Source organism: Typopeltis vanoorti, chromosome 15 (assembly GCF_054136105.1).
Source record: "Typopeltis vanoorti isolate ZY-2024b chromosome 15, IOZ_Tvanoo_1.0, whole genome shotgun sequence".
NCBI lineage: Eukaryota > Metazoa > Arthropoda > Arachnida > Uropygi > Thelyphonidae > Typopeltis > Typopeltis vanoorti.
The window spans coordinates 5,148,634-5,167,063 of record NC_143563.1 but is presented as its reverse complement, the minus strand read 5'-3'; the positions used below and the strand labels follow the sequence as shown (position 1 = coordinate 5,167,063).

General features: G+C 35.1%; 1 protein-coding gene across 1 annotated transcript in view; it reads right to left on the bottom strand.

Moving 5' to 3' along the window:
• LOC150098320 (cilia- and flagella-associated protein 157-like) overlaps window positions 1–18,430 on the bottom strand; it is a 210,169-nt gene that overhangs the window by 68,968 nt on the left and 122,771 nt on the right. Inside the window, exon 9 of the mRNA XM_090405148.1 lies at window positions 18,147–18,311. Within this exon, the coding sequence (XP_090261274.1) occupies window positions 18,147–18,311 (165 nt within the window). The remainder of the gene's footprint in view (window positions 1–18,146; window positions 18,312–18,430) is intronic.

The following is an 18,430-nucleotide window of genomic DNA, read 5'->3' as shown; positions in this document are numbered from 1 at the left end:
TGTGAACAGATATGGTCATCTTGGAAACAGAGAATTGAACTTCATCAACTTTAATTGATGAAGATCAATTAAAGTTGTCGGGTTGAAAACTTTGATCGCATTAAAAAATTAGATGGAAAAAAGGGCTTTTTTTAATGTGATTAAAAAAAAAACTGTTCGCTTATAGTACATCAGTGGCACAGGTGAGCTAAGAGTTTAATAATCTGGAACCCCTGCTTTTAAATACCAAACATAGAACTTTTCAACCAATTCAGACTTCCAATAAGCAAGGCAGTGTAATAAAATTTATTACACTGTCTTGCAGAGCAGGTAATAAAATTTATTACACTGTCTTGCAGAGCAGGTAATAAAATTTATCTGACTTAAAGACATTCACAAAATATCCATGTACACGATGGGATTCAAACCTACAGCCTGTCTGTTAAAGAATGGATGCTCACAACTCAGCCAAACAAGACCAGTAACATCTACCAGTGTCAGTTTACACTTCTATTATTATTATTATTATCATCATTATTATGATTCAGGTTTCCATAGAGTCACAAGTCTTACTGCGGGAGGCCCACTCTTGAAAACAGAAAGTCTGCATATCACTCCATGTTGTTTAATTTTGACAATATTCAGGGGGAAAGTGTGACTTTCCCCATGAAAGCATGACTGGGTGTTTTAACATGGAAGGTAAGGTGTTGTACTACCTTATCCCAATCCTGAAGATATTTTCAGGTGCAAACTTTGTTTGCTCACACTTGGATAAAGGATTAAACTAAATTTATTATAGTCTAACCAAGTGAAAAATAAACTTTCAACATCTTTCTCTAAATCCAGAGTAATTTAATAAAAAGGTGGCACACCGTTTGGCAACTCCTATAGGTAAAGATGACCTGCCATTGCTTCTGCCTGGTATCTCCACCTCTGGGCCTTGCTCCCACTGAAGAGACCTCAATAAAGGTCGAAACTAATCTGGGTAGTGGCCCTTCCCTTAATGCATAACATTATACATATGCGCAAGGAGATGTGTTTTGCATTATGGGAGATACTGAGATAGGAGAGATGTTAGCTTGGTCCACCTTTGCTATGAGTTTCCCGGTGTTGTACTACCTTACCCCAGTCCTGAAGATATTTTCAGGCACAAACTTTGTTTGCTCACACTTGGATAAAGGATTAAGCTAAATTTATTATAGTCTAACCAAGTGAAAAATAAACTTTCAACATGAAGATCTTTCACGTGCAAACTGTCAGGATAAATAATTAAGTAATAAACTTAATATAAAGGATTAAACAAGAATATAATTTCTTGTCATCTTTATTTTAATTTATAACCAAGTGAAAAAAAACTTTTACCACAGTACTCATGTGTCTGCATTAAAAAAAAAAAAAAAGAAGGAATATCAGTGATGTGGAATATTAGCTAGATTAAAGGAATATAACTGGCTAGATTATTATTATTATTATTTGACACCTCTGGGGAGTTTAAGGACTCATCAAGTGAGGGCACTTGCTCTACAACTCCATCTCCACCATTCAATCACCAACTGACCACAACTACACCAACGGCATCTACTGTCAACAACAACTATTATTTCCACAGACAATCACAAACACCCATGCCCACAGGGGATTTGAACCCACAGCCTTTTGGCTGGAAAGAGCGGATATACTATCCATTTGGCCAACCAGGCCGGTGAAGGAATATAACCAGGAAGCTTAGTGGATAGGAGGAGAAGAGGTGATATGACAGAAACATTTGAGTTGATGAGGGAACTGAATAATATTAATAATGCAAAGAAGATTATTCAGCGACTGCATGAATGGGAACAAGGGGGGGGGGAATGATTAGAGTGCATTGCTATAAGGTATGGTGGAAGCAGAGATAGTGAATGAGTTTTAGGTTTGATATTTTTATATAAACAACTGGGTTCACTGTCATAATAAACAAAAATTAAAAGAATATAAGTTTCATTACCTAAATACCATCAACTCACTCTAACCATAGCAAAAACCAACATAACAAAGCACTATATAATAAACTACTGAGAATCTTAACAAATGTCCATACAAATGATGCTAAAGAAAATAACACTACAGCAAACTATCTGCTATGACAACCTACTTCTACAATTAGGTTGTCAAACTATCTGCTATGACAGCCTACTTCTACAATTGTTAAGTTTTTTATAGTGAGCCGACACTGCATATAGTAGCTTTACGAGAGGCTTGTTGGTTAATATAAAATGCAAAGAAGATCCTGTCCTGGCAGGTGTCTTCTCCCTCCAGGAGATTGACTACCATGTGTCTCCACCATGTCCTATTCTGCGCCTCTCTGCTACATTCCTCATATGAGAGATAGGTCCAATCTTCTATATTTTTCATCCATTCCAGTCTTTGTCTTCCTCTCTTTATCTTTCCCTCAACAGTTCCTTCGAGAAGTAACTTGTTGAGGCAGTTATGTCTCAGAATATGTCCAAAATATCTGACTTTTCTCTTTTTAATTTCTTTCATCAGGCTCCTGTTTATACCTGCCATCTCTAGTACCTCTTCATATGTCTTGTTGTCTTTCCATGATATTCTCATAATTCTTCACAGCATCCACATTTCAAAGGTCTCCAGTTTTTTCACACTTAGATTGGAGAGTGTCCATGTCTCTATTCCATATAATAATGTACACCATATGTAGCATTTGGAGATTCTTAGTCTTGTTTTCAGATTTAATTCTCTAGATGTTAGTAGATTTTTCATACTGTTGAAAGTTGACCTTGCAATTTCAATCCTTTTTCTAATTTCATCTCCTGTTTTGCCATTCTCTGTGATCAAGTGTCCAAGGTATATGTATTTTTGCACCTGTTCTAATTTATTTCCTTTTATATTGATGCATATTTTTGGTATTTTCTTTTCTCTTGAAATTATCATGATTTTTGTCTTTTTAAAGTTGAAACTGAGGCCATACTGTTCGCTATACTTGAGGGTTTCATCCATAAGTTTTGAGGTCATATTTGTTTTCAGCTAGAAGAACTGTGTCATCTGCATATCTTAGGTTATTAATATTTCTGCCCCCTACAGTGATTCCATTGAGGGAATACCAATAAATATATAAACTACTCATGCTATACTGCAAATGTCATGTAAGCCATCGACTTGCTCGTATTAATTTTTCATAACTGTTAGCATAATTGAGCTCTGAAATATTACAAAATTTCATACACAATTTCCAACACCATGCAAAACTAATTCATTATTCTGATTTAAAATTCCACAAGTGAATAGTTCATTAGATTCTTTAATATGATACAATAAGAAATTTTCTTGCAAGAATGGCATTGTAGTTTTATTCCACTCCCATTTGTAGATAGTACGAGTTTTCATTTTTCTCATAAGAATGAGAAATGCTGCTATTGCTTCTGTCCATCTTCCCTAATCTTATAATTTCTTGCAGTCCAAAATATAAATAATAGAGTGACTACACAAGCAGAAATTCCACTGAGCAGATAGAGTTTCAGTATCTTATATCTGTAGTTGAATGTGGTGAATACTCATTTCTTAAAAGTTTCCTTTTTTTATGAATAACCATTAAGGATAACAAGTTGCTTGAATAGGACTGATTACAGACCTAAATGTGAACTGTTGTGTTTATTTACGAATGCCAGGAGTACGGTACCAGAAATAATATGGAAAAAGAAAACTGGATAAATAGGCAGTGCACTGAGACAGAAGAATTACAAAATGGGAACGAAACCAGAGAAGCATTCCTGAAAGTGAAAGAACTGAATGGAAAAGCAAAACGTACACAATTTAATAACATCAAGGACAAAGATGGAAACATAATCATTGATAAGGAAAAGATAAATGGAAGATGAATGGAGTACTTATCAGATCTCTATGATGATGATAATGGTAACATGATAGATCAGCGGTTCTTAACCGGTGTTTCCCGGAACAGTGTTCCGCGGAAGGTGAATAGGTGTTCTGCGAGAAGTTCTGGAATTTGTCATTTTAAAATTAATTTGGCAGCACAAATTAATTTAATGATGGTTTAATTGATGTTTAATTAATTAATAATTAATAATTATCAATTATTGATTATTAATAAAAATCAGCTAAATTACCAATTAATTATTAATTTATACATTACATGTTATTACAAAATAACCAAAGGTGTTCCGTGAAAATTTCAGGATTTGTGAAGTCTCCTGTAGTCGAAAAAAGTTTGAGAAACACCGTGATAGATGATTCACGACACATTAAGTTAAACGTAACAACAGATACCACTCTACCGACAAGAAAGGAGATAGAACATGTAATTAAGAATCTTCCTAATAATAAATCCCCTGGGTGTGATAATATCCCAGCTGAGTTGCTGAAAGCTTTGACTGGCAATAATAACAACTATTTAGTGGAATCCATTCAGGACATCTATAAAACAATAGAATTACCTGAAGTTTTTACAACATCAATCAGCATACCAATTCCAAAAAAAAATAATGCACAAAATTGTGAGGATTACAGAACTTTTAGCCCAATATCCCATGCATCTAAAATTATTTTAACCATTGTTAACAAGCAAATTGAAAGAGACGAACAACAGAAAGGCTTCAGAAGAGGAATTGGAACCATTAATGCTATCCTGGAACTAAAAAATACTAATAGAAAGTACACTTGAAAGAAAAAGGAACATTTACATATGCTTCATAGATTTTCAGAAGGTCTTTGATTGGGTAAAACATAATAAAATGTTCAATATATTAGATAAATTAGATATAGAAGATCATGTACTTAAGATTATAAAAATGATTTACAAACAGAAAATGCAGCTGTTTAACTCTGAGGCTTCTGTAGTGAAAATAAAAAGAGGATTTAGACAAGGTTGTATCTTTCACCAAATCTATTTAATATCTATAGTGAGACAGTGATGAAAAAGATTGAAAAACAAAAAATAGCAATTAGTATCAATGATATAAAATACAACAATCTCAGATATGCTGATGATACCATTCTAATAGCAGAAAACCGAAATCAATTAATCAAATGACTGAACCTACTGCGTCATTTTTTTTTATACCCAAATTCAATTAGTGTGCCTCTAAAATTCGATTAGTGTGCCTATATACATCTTCAAAATAAATGTTACAGATTTTAAAAATTTTATATCTATACGTTTTTTGGCAAACTATTTTAAAAAATCATTCACCAGTCGGTTTCTTGTTATAGGCAACTGAGAGGCAGCTACGAACGGGAGATAATCCGATTAACCTTTCTCTTCAGCGTGAGGGTTTATCACACCTTCTAATGGACATGACAGTCAAATTGCACTTCTTATCCAGGTTCTTTAAACAGGTGGGCTGAAATAATTTAGTTACCGATTTAAAACATTTTACAAAGTTATATTAACCTTCCTACCGGCTGGGACGTCTATAGACGTCCAACTAAATCTGGATAAGATTCAGCCCACCTGTTTAAAGAACCTGGATAAGAAGTGCAATTTGACTGTCATGTCCATTAGAAGGTGTGATAAACCCTCACGCTGAAGAGAAAGGTTAATCGGATTATCTCCCGTTCGTAGCTGCCTCTCAGTTGCCTATAACAAGAAACCGTTGAATCGTTTAAGAGGACGTCCTGGTTTTCTTTTTCCTAATGGCTTGTACTTTAAGGCTTGTTTTGGTAATCTTTCTGTTTTCATTCTTTGAACGTGTTCCATCCATTTATGTTTATATTTTTTAATTTTTTCTATTACTGGTTTTTGGTTTAATTCTTTCATAATATCTTCGTTTCTTTTGTGATCAAATAGGGTATACTTTGCAGTTTTTCTCATAAACTTCATTTCTGCTGTTGTTAATCTTTGTTTGCCTTTTTGTTTTATTATCCAGATTTCACTTCCATACATTAAGACCGGTAAGGCTAATGTATCGTATACTTTTAGTCTGGTTTGTTTTTGAACTAGGTTTGGTTTAAATATAGAGTTAATTACGCCTGTTATTTTTAAATATTTTGCAATTTTTACGTTTATATCTTTTTCATTTTCATATGTGATCATACATCCTAGGTAGTTAAATGAATTCGCCTGTTCTAAGATCTTGTTATCTATTACTATTTTAGTTCTTGCTGGATCTTGTCCTTTAAAGGCCATAGTTTTTGATTTTTCTGTTGATATATTATCATACCATAATCTTTGGATATCTCATTTAGATTTAAAATAGCTTTCTGTAAGTTATCTTCAGAATTTGTAATTATTATTTGGTCGTCTGCAAAGAGGAGAGTGTTTAAGTTAACTGTAGGTGAAAGTTTAATTCCTTGGTGTAAATTTTTACTCCATTTTATTATTATTTCATTTAAGTAGATATTAAAAAGAGTTGCTGAGAGGGGACATCAATGTCGGACCCCTTGGTTTATCTCTCTTGTATATGATAGCTCGTGATTTAATCTTATTTGTATTTGATTATTTTCATATATACAGGGTGTTCGGGATAAATTTGACATATTTATAATTAATTATATTTTTCCGTAAGTTACATGTATTAACACACACTTCTCTTCATTTAAAAGTTTGGACCCTTCTTCATTCATATACAAGATGTCAGAAAGGATGGATAGCTGGAACCCACCTGAATCATGGAAGAGAATAACTTGTATCATGATGATTCGTGCCCGCCATCAAAATAAGGATATTACGACTGCTGCCCAATGCTCCCTGAATACAGTAAAAACAATCAGGCATGAACTAGAGACTTGCAATGGTGACTACGAGGATGTAGCAAGAAGAAAGATCCCTAGCAGATGATCTGATTGCGTTCGTACAGCAGAATTCCTCGCAAATCTGCAGGAACAGGTGTTGAAGAACCCTGGCATTGGAATTCGGGCTTTGTTCGTGGAGTTGCTAACTGTAGTCAAGCCCTGGATAACAAGGGTAGCCAATGGTAGGCCGTATGTATGGCAGCAGGATTCGGCCCCTTGCCACACCTCTGGGAAAAGTCAAAAATGGTTGTCTGAAAATTTCTACGACTTCACCAGTCCAAATGTTTGGCCTCCAAACTCCCCAGACCTTAACCCCATGGATTATTTTGTATGGGGCGCAGTTGAAAAAGACACCAATCGCACTTCCAGTAATACAAAAGCCCAGTTAATGGATAAAATTAAAACAGTTTTTGCGGCCCTTCCCAGGGAGACTGTAGCATCAGCTTGTTCAAAGTTCCGAAGCAGAATTGAAGCTGTGATCGATGCTAATGGTGGTTATTTTGAGTAAATCTTGTTGATAGTATTGTAATTAACTCTGCCTGTAATGTTTTTTTGTCAATTCATTAAATTTAATAGATACAAAGAAGATTTTCTTTTTCCTTACGAAACTGTCAAATTTATCCCGAACACCCTGTACTTGTGATAGCTTTTAGGATATTATTTGGTATTTGTCTTTCTTTTAATATGTTAAATAATATGTTTCTTTTAACTTTGTCAAATGCTTTGAAAAAGCATTTGACAAAGTTTTTGACTGACATGTAATAATGAACGTTGTTTATTATTAGATGTCAGAAAATTAACTTCTCTTTTATGATCATTGTAGTTTTTAAAGTGGCAACTTTAAAATGATAATGTCCAAGAATTAATTAAATCTCATTCTGAAGAATTGAGTGATTCCGACCTGCTAAATTTGGATGCACAGCGGGAAGATTCCAAAGAATATAAAGAAAATTTAACCACTGATAGTCAGCCAAAAGAGACTTCACAGAAACAATTTCATTTTTAGTGGAACCTGTGGCATAGTAATTAAATAATAAAGTAACATGTAAAAATCACAGTGAAATCTTTAATAAGTAAAAGGACAGATATTTCATACTAAAATTAATAGAACATCTTCAGTGTCTGTAATAGTAATAGGAATGGAATACAGGCAAACGTTTGGTGGATCACCTATTAAAATACAATTGTTACCATGTGCTAGGAAATAATAGAAATAACAAATTTAATCTATTAAGATAAATAGTTTTTTACATAAGATAAAAGTCTCCCAGATCTTTGAGAGAGACATACAGTCATTTTTATTTAAATTCGGTCGGTGTAAGATAGTTTCACTACTTTCTTTGAATGGGCGTTCATATTTGAATCTGCATCTATGGAGGAGAACTGCTTTATCCCACTGGACACTATGAGTAGAGTCAATACTGTGCTGCACCAGACCAGACTTCAGAGGTTTGTTATAATCAATATAATATTGATGTTCTTTTATTCTTTTTTCCAAAGAACGGCCAGTTTGCCCAAAATAAGAGACATTGCATTCACAAGGTATTTGGTAAACGCCAGTCAAAGATAGAGAAGACAGTTTATCCTTTGTAGAAGGTAATAAAGAAGAAATTATGTTGATAGGAATATATGTTGGAATCAGTTGATACTTTTTCAGAATTCTACCTATAGGTTCTGAGATAAATGGAATGTATGGAATAGGAACTCTGCAGACTGTTGAAGAAACTGTAGGTATTGGAACATAAGAGTCAAGTATCTGTTGGATTTGATTGGAGTTGTAATCATTTGATTCCATTAACTTTTTAGTGATGGAAAGTTCTTGTTGTAAGATTATTGGAGAAGAGCAACCTTTATGTGCTCTATGAATTAGAGATTTAAGAATGCCAATTTTTTGAGACATGTGGTGTGCAGACTTTTGGTGAATGTATCTGCCAGTAAAAGTGGGGTTTTGAAAGATGCTTGTAGATAAGGTACCAGAGGACGTTCTAGTAAGGAGGATGTCCAAAAATGGTAAAGTACCAGAGTTTTCTTTTTCCATAGCGAATTGGATGCGTGGGTGAAGGTTATTTATCCGTTGTAGAAAAGTGGAAATTTCATCTTCAGTGTGTGGCCAAACAGCAAAAACATCATCGACGTAAAGGTACCAAAGAGATGGTTGAGGATGAATGGATGAGAACATAGTATCTTCGAATTGTTTCAAATAGTAGTTTGCCAAAGGCGGAGACAGAGGGCTACCCATGGCAGTACCTTCAATTTATTTGTGGATTTTGTTTTTCCAACTGAAATAACCTGAATGGATGACATATTCGAATATCTTTGAGATATCTGAAGGGTAATCTTCATATAATGAATTAACTGTGTCGGTTAATGGGATATTGGTGAACAGAGAAATGATGTCAAAACTGACTAATATTCAGAATCTGTAATTTTTATATCTTTGCTTTGTTCAAGAAAATCTGTCGAGTTTTTTATATAGGATCAGGAATGACCAGTGAGAGCACTTAAGGAATGTGATAATACTTTTGCAATATGATAAGTTGGAGAGTCAATTCAATTTACGATAGGTCGTACAGGACAGCCTTCTTTATGGATTTTTGGGAGTCCATAAAGATGAGGAGTTCTTCCAAAGTAGGTGCATATTTTATCCACGTAGTTCGGATCCCAACTTATAACCTCATCAAGTAATTCATTTAGCTGTTTAATTTGTGAATTAGTAGGATTACGTGTGATCTCTTGGTAGGGCATGGTGTCTTCTAATAGGCTGGATACTTTTGTCTCATAGTCGGTCTAATTCATAGAGCACATAAAGTTTGCTCTTCTACAATAATCTTACAACAAGAACTTTCTATCATTAAAAAGTTAATGTAATCAAATGATTACAACTCCAATCAAATCCAATAGATACTTGATTCTTATGTTTCAACACCTACAGTTTCTTCAACAGTCTGCAGAATTCCTATTCCGTACTTTCCAGGTATCTCAGAATCTATAGGTAGAATTCTGAAAAAGTATCAACTGATTTCAACGTATATTCTTATCAACAAAATTTCTTCTTTATTACCTTCGACAAAAGATAAACCGTCTTCTCTATCTTTGGCTGGCATTTACCAAATACCTTGCGAATGTGCGATATAAGACTGACTATGAGACAAGAGTATCCAGCCTATTAGAAGACACCATGACCTACCAAGATATCACACGTAATCCTACTAATTCACAAATTAAACAGCTAAATAAATTACTTGATGAGATTATAAGTTGGGATCCGAACTACATGGATAAAATATGCACCTACTTTGGAAGAACTCCTCATCTTTATGGCCTCCCAAAAATCCATAAAGAAGATGTCCTGTACGACCTATCGTAAATTGCATTGACTCTCCAACTTATTGTATTGCAAAAGTATTATCACGTTCCTTAAGTGCTCTCACTGGTCATTCCTGATCCTATATAAAAAACTCGACAGATTTTCTTGAACAAAGCAAAGATATAAAAATTACAGATTCTGAATATTAGTCAGTTTTGACATCATTTCTCTGTTCACCAATATCCCATTAACCGACACAGTTAATTCATTATATGAAGATTACCCTTCAGATATCTCAAAGATATTCGAATATGTCATCCATTCAGGTTATTTCAGTTGGAAAAACAAAATCCACAAATAAATTGAAGGTACTGCCATGGGTAGCCCTCTGTCTCCGCCTTTGGCAAACTACTATTTGAAACAATTCGAAGATACTATGTTCTCATCCATTCATCCTCAACCATCTCTTTGGTACCTTTACGTCGATGATGTTTTTGCTGTTTGGCCACACACTGAAGATGAAATTTCCACTTTTCTACAACGGATAAATAACCTTCACCCACGCATCCAATTCGCTATGGAAAAAGAAAACTCTGGTACTTTACCATTTTTGGACATCCTCCTTACTAGAACGTCCTCTGGTACCTTATCTACAAGCATCTTTCAAAACCCCACTTTTACTGGCAGATACATTCACCAAAAGTCTGCACACCACATGTCTCAAAAAATTGGCATTCTTAAATCTCTAATTCATAGAGCACATAAAGGTTGCTCTTCTCCAATAATCTTACAACAAGAACTTTCCATCACTAAAAAGTTAATGGAATCAAATGATTACAACTCCAATCAAATCCAACAGATACTTGACTCTTATGTTCCAATACCTACAGTTTCTTCAACAGTCTGCAGAGTTCCTATTCCATACATTCCATTTATCTCAGAACCTATAGGTAGAATTCTGAAAAAGTATCAACTGATTCCAACATATATTCCTATCAACATAATTTCTTCTTTATTACCTTCTACAAAGGATAAACTGTCTTCTCTATCTTTGACTGGCGTTTACCAAATACCTTGTGAATGCAATGTCTCTTATTTTGGGCAAACTGGCCGTTCTTTGGAAAAAAGAATAAAAGAACATCAATATTATATTGATTATAACAAACCTCTGAAGTCTGGTCTGGCCCAGCACAGTATTGACTCTACTCAGTGTCCAGTGGGATAAAGCAGTTCTCCTCCATAGATGCAGATTCAAATATGAACGCCCATTCAAAGAAAGTAGTGAAACTATCTTACACCGACCGAATTTAAATAAAAATGACTGTATGTCTCTCTCAAAGATCTGGGAGACTTTTATCTTATGTAAAAAACTATTTATCTTAATAGATTAAATTTGTTATTTCTATTATTTCCTAGCACATGGTAACAATTGTATTTTAATAGGTGATCCACCAAACGTTTGCCTGTATTCCATTCCTATTACTGTTACAGACACTGAAGATGTACTATTAATTTTAGTACGAAATATTTGTCCTTTTACTAATTAAAGATTTCATTGTGGTTTTTACGTTACTTTATTATTTAACAGAAACAATTTGAAAATATTTTTCATACAATCGAAGTTTTTAAGCAGCATTGCTTAGAGGCTGACCCTGATGAAGAGAGAAGCAGTAAAATTTGCAGAAGAGTAGAGGAGGCAATAGGGCCATTTCATCGGTTGTATGAAAAAAAGAAACAAAATGTCCGCCAAACTACGTTAGCTCAATTCTTTGTTAAGAAGTAAAATAATAAAATTTATATTCTGAATATGTTTTATTGTCTTTCATGGTTTCCTTTAACTAGGCTCTGAGACATACCCTAATTCTTTTATAAAAAATTAAGGTTCAAAAAAGAAATTTGAGGAATGAATTATACTTTTCTCAATGGATTATTATATTTGATTAGTTCATTTTCGATTGATGCACCTGTTTTAAAGAACGCATTAGGCCACTAATTGAGGGATTGCTGTAAATGCAAAAAAAAAATCAAATTTATCAAAATCTCAAAAGAAAAAAGATCTGATCCAGATATATTCATAAACAATATGAAAATTGAAAATACAACAGAATACCAATATTTAGGCACCTACATTACTGCAGATGGAAAGCAAGATAAAGAAATAAAAATAAGAACAGCTATAGCTAAAGATGCCTTCTTGAAAAATACAGATCTGCTCAGAAGTTCTGTGGGTATCGAGAAAAAGAAAAGAATGATAACAACATTAGTGTGGTCAGTTTTCACATATGGAAGTGAGACCTGGATATTCAAGAAGAGAGTAAGACAACAGATACTGGCCTTTGAAATGTGATGTTATAGGAGAGCTCTGAAAATCTCATGGACAGAACATGTGACAAATAAAGATGTCCTAAAAAGAAAGAACACAGAGATCTCCCTGGAAATCTCTCATCTTTCTCTGGATCATTTCCAGAGAAATGATCCAGAGAAAGATGACAGGACATGTACTGAGGGGTTCAGCAGGACAGAGGGTACTAACAGTTTTAGAAGGAAAAATTATGGGAAACGGATCAAAAGGCAAAAAACGAAGGACATGGCTTGAAGATATAAGATCATGGATGAGATCACATGGCTATGCAGAAACAAAAAGGAAAACCACCAACAGAGAGAACTGGAATGGTGCTGCACCCTCTCACTGAGGAAGCTACATGAAGAAGAAGGGAATTATACAAAAATTATATGGAAACTGAGGTAAATGAAATGGAGGTGCATAGTATATTACACGACCTTAATGTGAATACAGCTGTGTGAGTGGATGGTATACCAGCTAGAGTTTTACATGAAGCAGTGAGAGAATTGTCAGTGCCCTTTTGTTTACTTTTAGTCTCAGCTCTAGGTTATCCAATGGGGGGTAGCATGGTTTTGTAAAGGGTAGGTCATGCCTCAGTGATCTGCTCACGTTTTATAAAACCATGCTGTCCCCCTATACAGTATCTCATTATCCATTACCTTTATTCAACTCAGCTGGGTTTACAGTAATACTGCTGGACTTTGCAAAGGCCTTTGACAGGATATCACATGAAATTCTAATCAGTAAACTGCAGCATATGGGGATGGATATAGGGTTGGTGAGATGGATAGGAGGATGGTTGATGGAGACATATCAGAGAGTAGTTCATTCAGGGGTAGAGTCCAAAAGAAGCCCTGTGACTAGTGGTGTGCCACAGGATTCTGTTCTTGGACCGCTACTGTTTAATCTGTTCATTAATGATACAAGAAAGGATCTGAGAGGAACTGTTCAGTTCCTCTCAGATCCTTTCTTGTATCATTAATGAACTGAGATGATGCCAAGTTGGGTAGAGCAATAGTTAATACAGATGATGTCAAAATATTGCAGGATGATTTGGATAGATTGGCAGATTGGGCAATGTGAATGAATGTTAGTTTAATGTGGCAAGGTTATGTATTTTGGGATGAAAAGATTACCATCAGAGAGTAGTTCATTACAGTTGTATACTACATTGTACTTCAGGAAATTGATGAAGCCAGAGACTTGGGAGTGTTAGTGGATAGGGAGATAAAGTTGAGGGGACACATAGCAAGAGTGGCTAAAGCAACTCATCAGATCACTTGATTACCAAAGAATATGTTAATGAGCAGAGACAAACACATTATTGTTCCTCTTTATTGAGCCTTGATAAGACACATCTTGATTACTGCACACAGATCTGGGTGCCAGGGTTTCTTCGTGATAAGGAGAAGGAGAGGATCCATAGGTGTGTGACCAAGATGGTAGCAGGTCTATGGAATGAACCTTATGACAGGTTGAAGATTTGTGGGTTACAGAAACTGGTTGATAGGTGGAAAAGGCAAATATGATTGTGACATACAAATTACTGAAGGGTTTTTACATGATTAATTCAAAGGAAATTTTTCAGAACAGGCCTGGTGGTGGGAGATCTAGGGGGACATCCTTTGTTATAGGAGAGCTCTGAAAATCTCATGGACAGAACATGTGACAAATAAAGATGTCCTAAAAAGAAAGAACACAGAGATCTCCCTGGAAATCTCTCATCTTTCTCTGGATCATTTCCAGAGAAATGATCCAGAGAAAGATGACAGGACATGTACTGAGGGGTTCAGCAGGACAGAGGGTACTAACAGTTTTAGAAGGAAAAATTATGGGAAACGGATCAAAAGGCAAAAAACGAAGGACATGGCTTGAAGATATAAGATCATGGATGAGATCACATGGCTATGCAGAAACAAAAAGGAAAACCACCAACAGAGAGAACTGGAATGGTGCTGCACCCTCTCACTGAGGAAGCTACATGAAGAAGAAGGGAATTATACAAAAATTATATGGAAACTGAGGTAAATGAAATGGAGGTGCATAGTATATTACACGACCTTAATGTGAATACAGCTGTGTGAGTGGATGGTATACCAGCTAGAGTTTTACATGAAGCAGTGAGAGAATTGTCAGTGCCCTTTTGTTTACTTTTAGTCTCAGCTCTAGGTTATCCAATGGGGGGTAGCATGGTTTTGTAAAGGGTAGGTCATGCCTCAGTGATCTGCTCACGTTTTATAAAACCATGCTGTCCCCCTATACAGTATCTCATTATCCATTACCTTTATTCAACTCAGCTGGGTTTACAGTAATACTGCTGGACTTTGCAAAGGCCTTTGACAGGATATCACATGAAATTCTAATCAGTAAACTGCAGCATATGGGGATGGATATAGGGTTGGTGAGATGGATAGGAGGATGGTTGATGGAGACATATCAGAGAGTAGTTCATTCAGGGGTAGAGTCCAAAAGAAGCCCTGTGACTAGTGGTGTGCCACAGGATTCTGTTCTTGGACCGCTACTGTTTAATCTGTTCATTAATGATACAAGAAAGGATCTGAGAGGAACTGTTCAGTTCCTCTCAGATCCTTTCTTGTATCATTAATGAACTGAGATGATGCCAAGTTGGGTAGAGCAATAGTTAATACAGATGATGTCAAAATATTGCAGGATGATTTGGATAGATTGGCAGATTGGGCAATGTGAATGAATGTTAGTTTAATGTGGCAAGGTTATGTATTTTGGGATGAAAAGATTACCATCAGAGAGTAGTTCATTACAGTTGTATACTACATTGTACTTCAGGAAATTGATGAAGCCAGAGACTTGGGAGTGTTAGTGGATAGGGAGATAAAGTTGAGGGGACACATAGCAAGAGTGGCTAAAGCAACTCATCAGATCACTTGATTACCAAAGAATATGTTAATGAGCAGAGACAAACACATTATTGTTCCTCTTTATTGAGCCTTGATAAGACACATCTTGATTACTGCACACAGATCTGGGTGCCAGGGTTTCTTCGTGATAAGGAGAAGGAGAGGATCCATAGGTGTGTGACCAAGATGGTAGCAGGTCTATGGAATGAACCTTATGACAGGTTGAAGATTTGTGGGTTACAGAAACTGGTTGATAGGTGGAAAAGGCAAATATGATTGTGACATACAAATTACTGAAGGGTTTTTACATGATTAATTCAAAGGAAATTTTTCAGAACAGGCCTGGTGGTGGGAGATCTAGGGGGACATCCTTGGAAACTGAGTAAGAGTGTAGTAGTTAGCATGGGTGTTAGAACTAGATTTTTTATTTTATTTATTTTTTTTTTTTGCTTGGAGAGTGGTGAATGAGTGGAATAGATTGCCAGAGTCTGTTGCAAGTGCCATGACTGCTAATGAGTTCAAAGGAAAGTAGGATAGACACTGTGCAAATGTTGGATAGTTCTTGACATGTTGTTTAGGGCCTCCCTTGATGGGTCTAAGGAGTTCTTGACATGTTGTTTAGGGCCTCCCTTGATGGGTCTAAGGACTCCTTGGAGTTGCCTGTAATAATAAATAATAATAATGATGATAAGCAAGATGCAATTGTTTCACTGATTGAGTTTATTTGCTCCAAAATCATAGGAATAAGAGAAACAGTTGAATGAAGATATCCTAATGGGAATAGAATTGTAAGGGTACAGTGTTTTTCATGAGGACAGAAAGGATGGGGGGGGGGGGGAGTGCTGCTTATGACAGCAGGAAAATTATGCCTATGTAAGGTCTATGTAGGCATAATATTGGTAATGGTTCTGACACAGTTTGGTGCAATGTGGAGTTTGGCATCAAGAGATATTTAGTTGGATGTTGTTATAGGCCAGCGAATGTGTAGGGTGATGATGAGAAACATATAAGCAACTTGGGATAGTGAACAAGAGAAAGGTTCTTTGTTTGGAAACTAACAAAGAAATACATAACAACATCAATCTGTGAATGTATTCTGATTATAAAAAGGCTGAATAAAGTAGGTGTAAAATGGATGGATGAGGGGACTAAGCCTGAAATCTGGAAGAAGAAGGCAATTTGGAGGCAGCACAAGATGAATAATGGTAATAATCAGTTGCATTTTTGCATAAACTTGCATTTTTGTATAAAGAGCAGGCCAGGAGAGTAACTCAGTGTGAAATCAGAAGCTCAAGTGTAGAGAATGAAATGAGAAAAGACTTAATGCTGAAGCAAGAGGTACATGAGGAGTTAAGTAAGCTAGCTGTCAATAAGGCAATAGTATTTCATGACTTATGACCTTAAGGAAATGTTCTGAGGAGTTAGCATAAGCCTTGGCTTATCTGTTCAACAAGAGTCTGGCAACAGCACCAGTCCCAAAGGAGTAGAAGGAGGAAAAAATTATTCCATTTCACTAAGGTGGTGATAAGGCTAAGGCAACAAATTATAGACTGATCTGTATATCTGGAGTTGTAGTTAAGGTACCGGAGAGGTTGGTGAGAGAGATAGAATACAAAAGTGGGTTAATAACAGTGGGATTCTTTGTGTTTGTCAGCATGGGTTTGTTAAAGTGAAGTCTTCTTTTAACAACTTGCTTATGTACTATAACCAGGTAACAAATGTATTGGACAAGGGTAATGATATACAGTGGTCTACTTAGATTTTGCAAAGGCTTTTTTGATAGATTGCTACATCACAAGATGATCACTAAACTGAAGCAGATGGGATTAGATAACAGATTAATGAATTCGATCAGTAACTGGCTGTCAGATATGTATCAGCAAGTTGTGTATGGAGGACACTATCTCAAAAGAGGAATGTTACTAGTGGGGTGCCAAAGTGGTCTGTTTTGAGACCATTGTTATTTAATTTGCATATTAATGATATTGGGATAGGTTTAATTGGAATATGCAATTGTTTGCAGATGATACAAAACTGGGGAAAGCAATGAGGAATCAAGCAGATGTTGTGGCCTTACAGGAGAACTTGAATGGATTGTATGAGTGGGCAACAGTATGGAACAACAGTATGGAAATGTCAATTTTAATGTTGCAAGGTGAAAGGTTCTGAAATTTTGTAGGCAACAATCACATGCAATGTATACACTTGGTGGGAAATTTGGAGGAATTTGAGGAGATAAGAACCCTTGGAGTAGTGGCTGACAAAGATCTGAAGTTCAGGTCTAGTGTTAATAATAAACTGATTGTATAAGATGTCCAAGCTCATCCTTCTTTTTATTGTCATCTTTTAAGAAGCAAATGCTATTCTTGAGAGCATTAATAACAGTAAGTTTTTTGTAGGTTCAGTATGAAGTGCATATTCAGTGCGGATTTGGCATGATGATAACTTGTGTAGATGGGTTTATGATAGACTGATAGAAATATACCACCTTCTGATTATTTTTGTTGAACTAAATAGTTAAAAATATCAATTTATTATTTCATTCTAATTTCATCAAATTTTATTTTTGAATTATATGAATTGAAGAAGTTATTTATAATTGTTAATGGTAATTGTTAACTAAAAGAAAGGATAATTGTTAATGATTTTTGAATGCGTCATTGTACATTCTTTACATTTTATGTTAACCAGCAAATTTGATGAAGATACTAAATATTATAATAGCAAACTTGGTTTTTTCATTTACTACAATAAATCTGGTTATTTATATAAAAATAATTAATGTCATAAAGTATTTCTCAATAAGGTATGATTATGACAATCAGTAGGCCATCAGTCTTATAGCTTCATGGAAGTCTGACTATAATAATAATATATAATAGCAATAAATAATTACCAATATTTCTTTCTTTATTACTTCCTCTGATGTCTTAATTATACCCATGAACTGTGAGTTCAAATCATTCTGTCTTTTTGTATTTTTCTGCATTAACTCTACCAATTTCTGTGTTTCCATTTTTTCTTCCATAAGTTGTTGAATTTTGTCTTCATTCTCCATTATCTGGAAGAAATAACTCGCATCAAAAATAAAATTTGTGCAAAATTATATATAAAAACATGCATTTAAAATTTTCCTTTTTAAATTACAAAGGAATAATATTTGGCATAGTGGCTGTATAT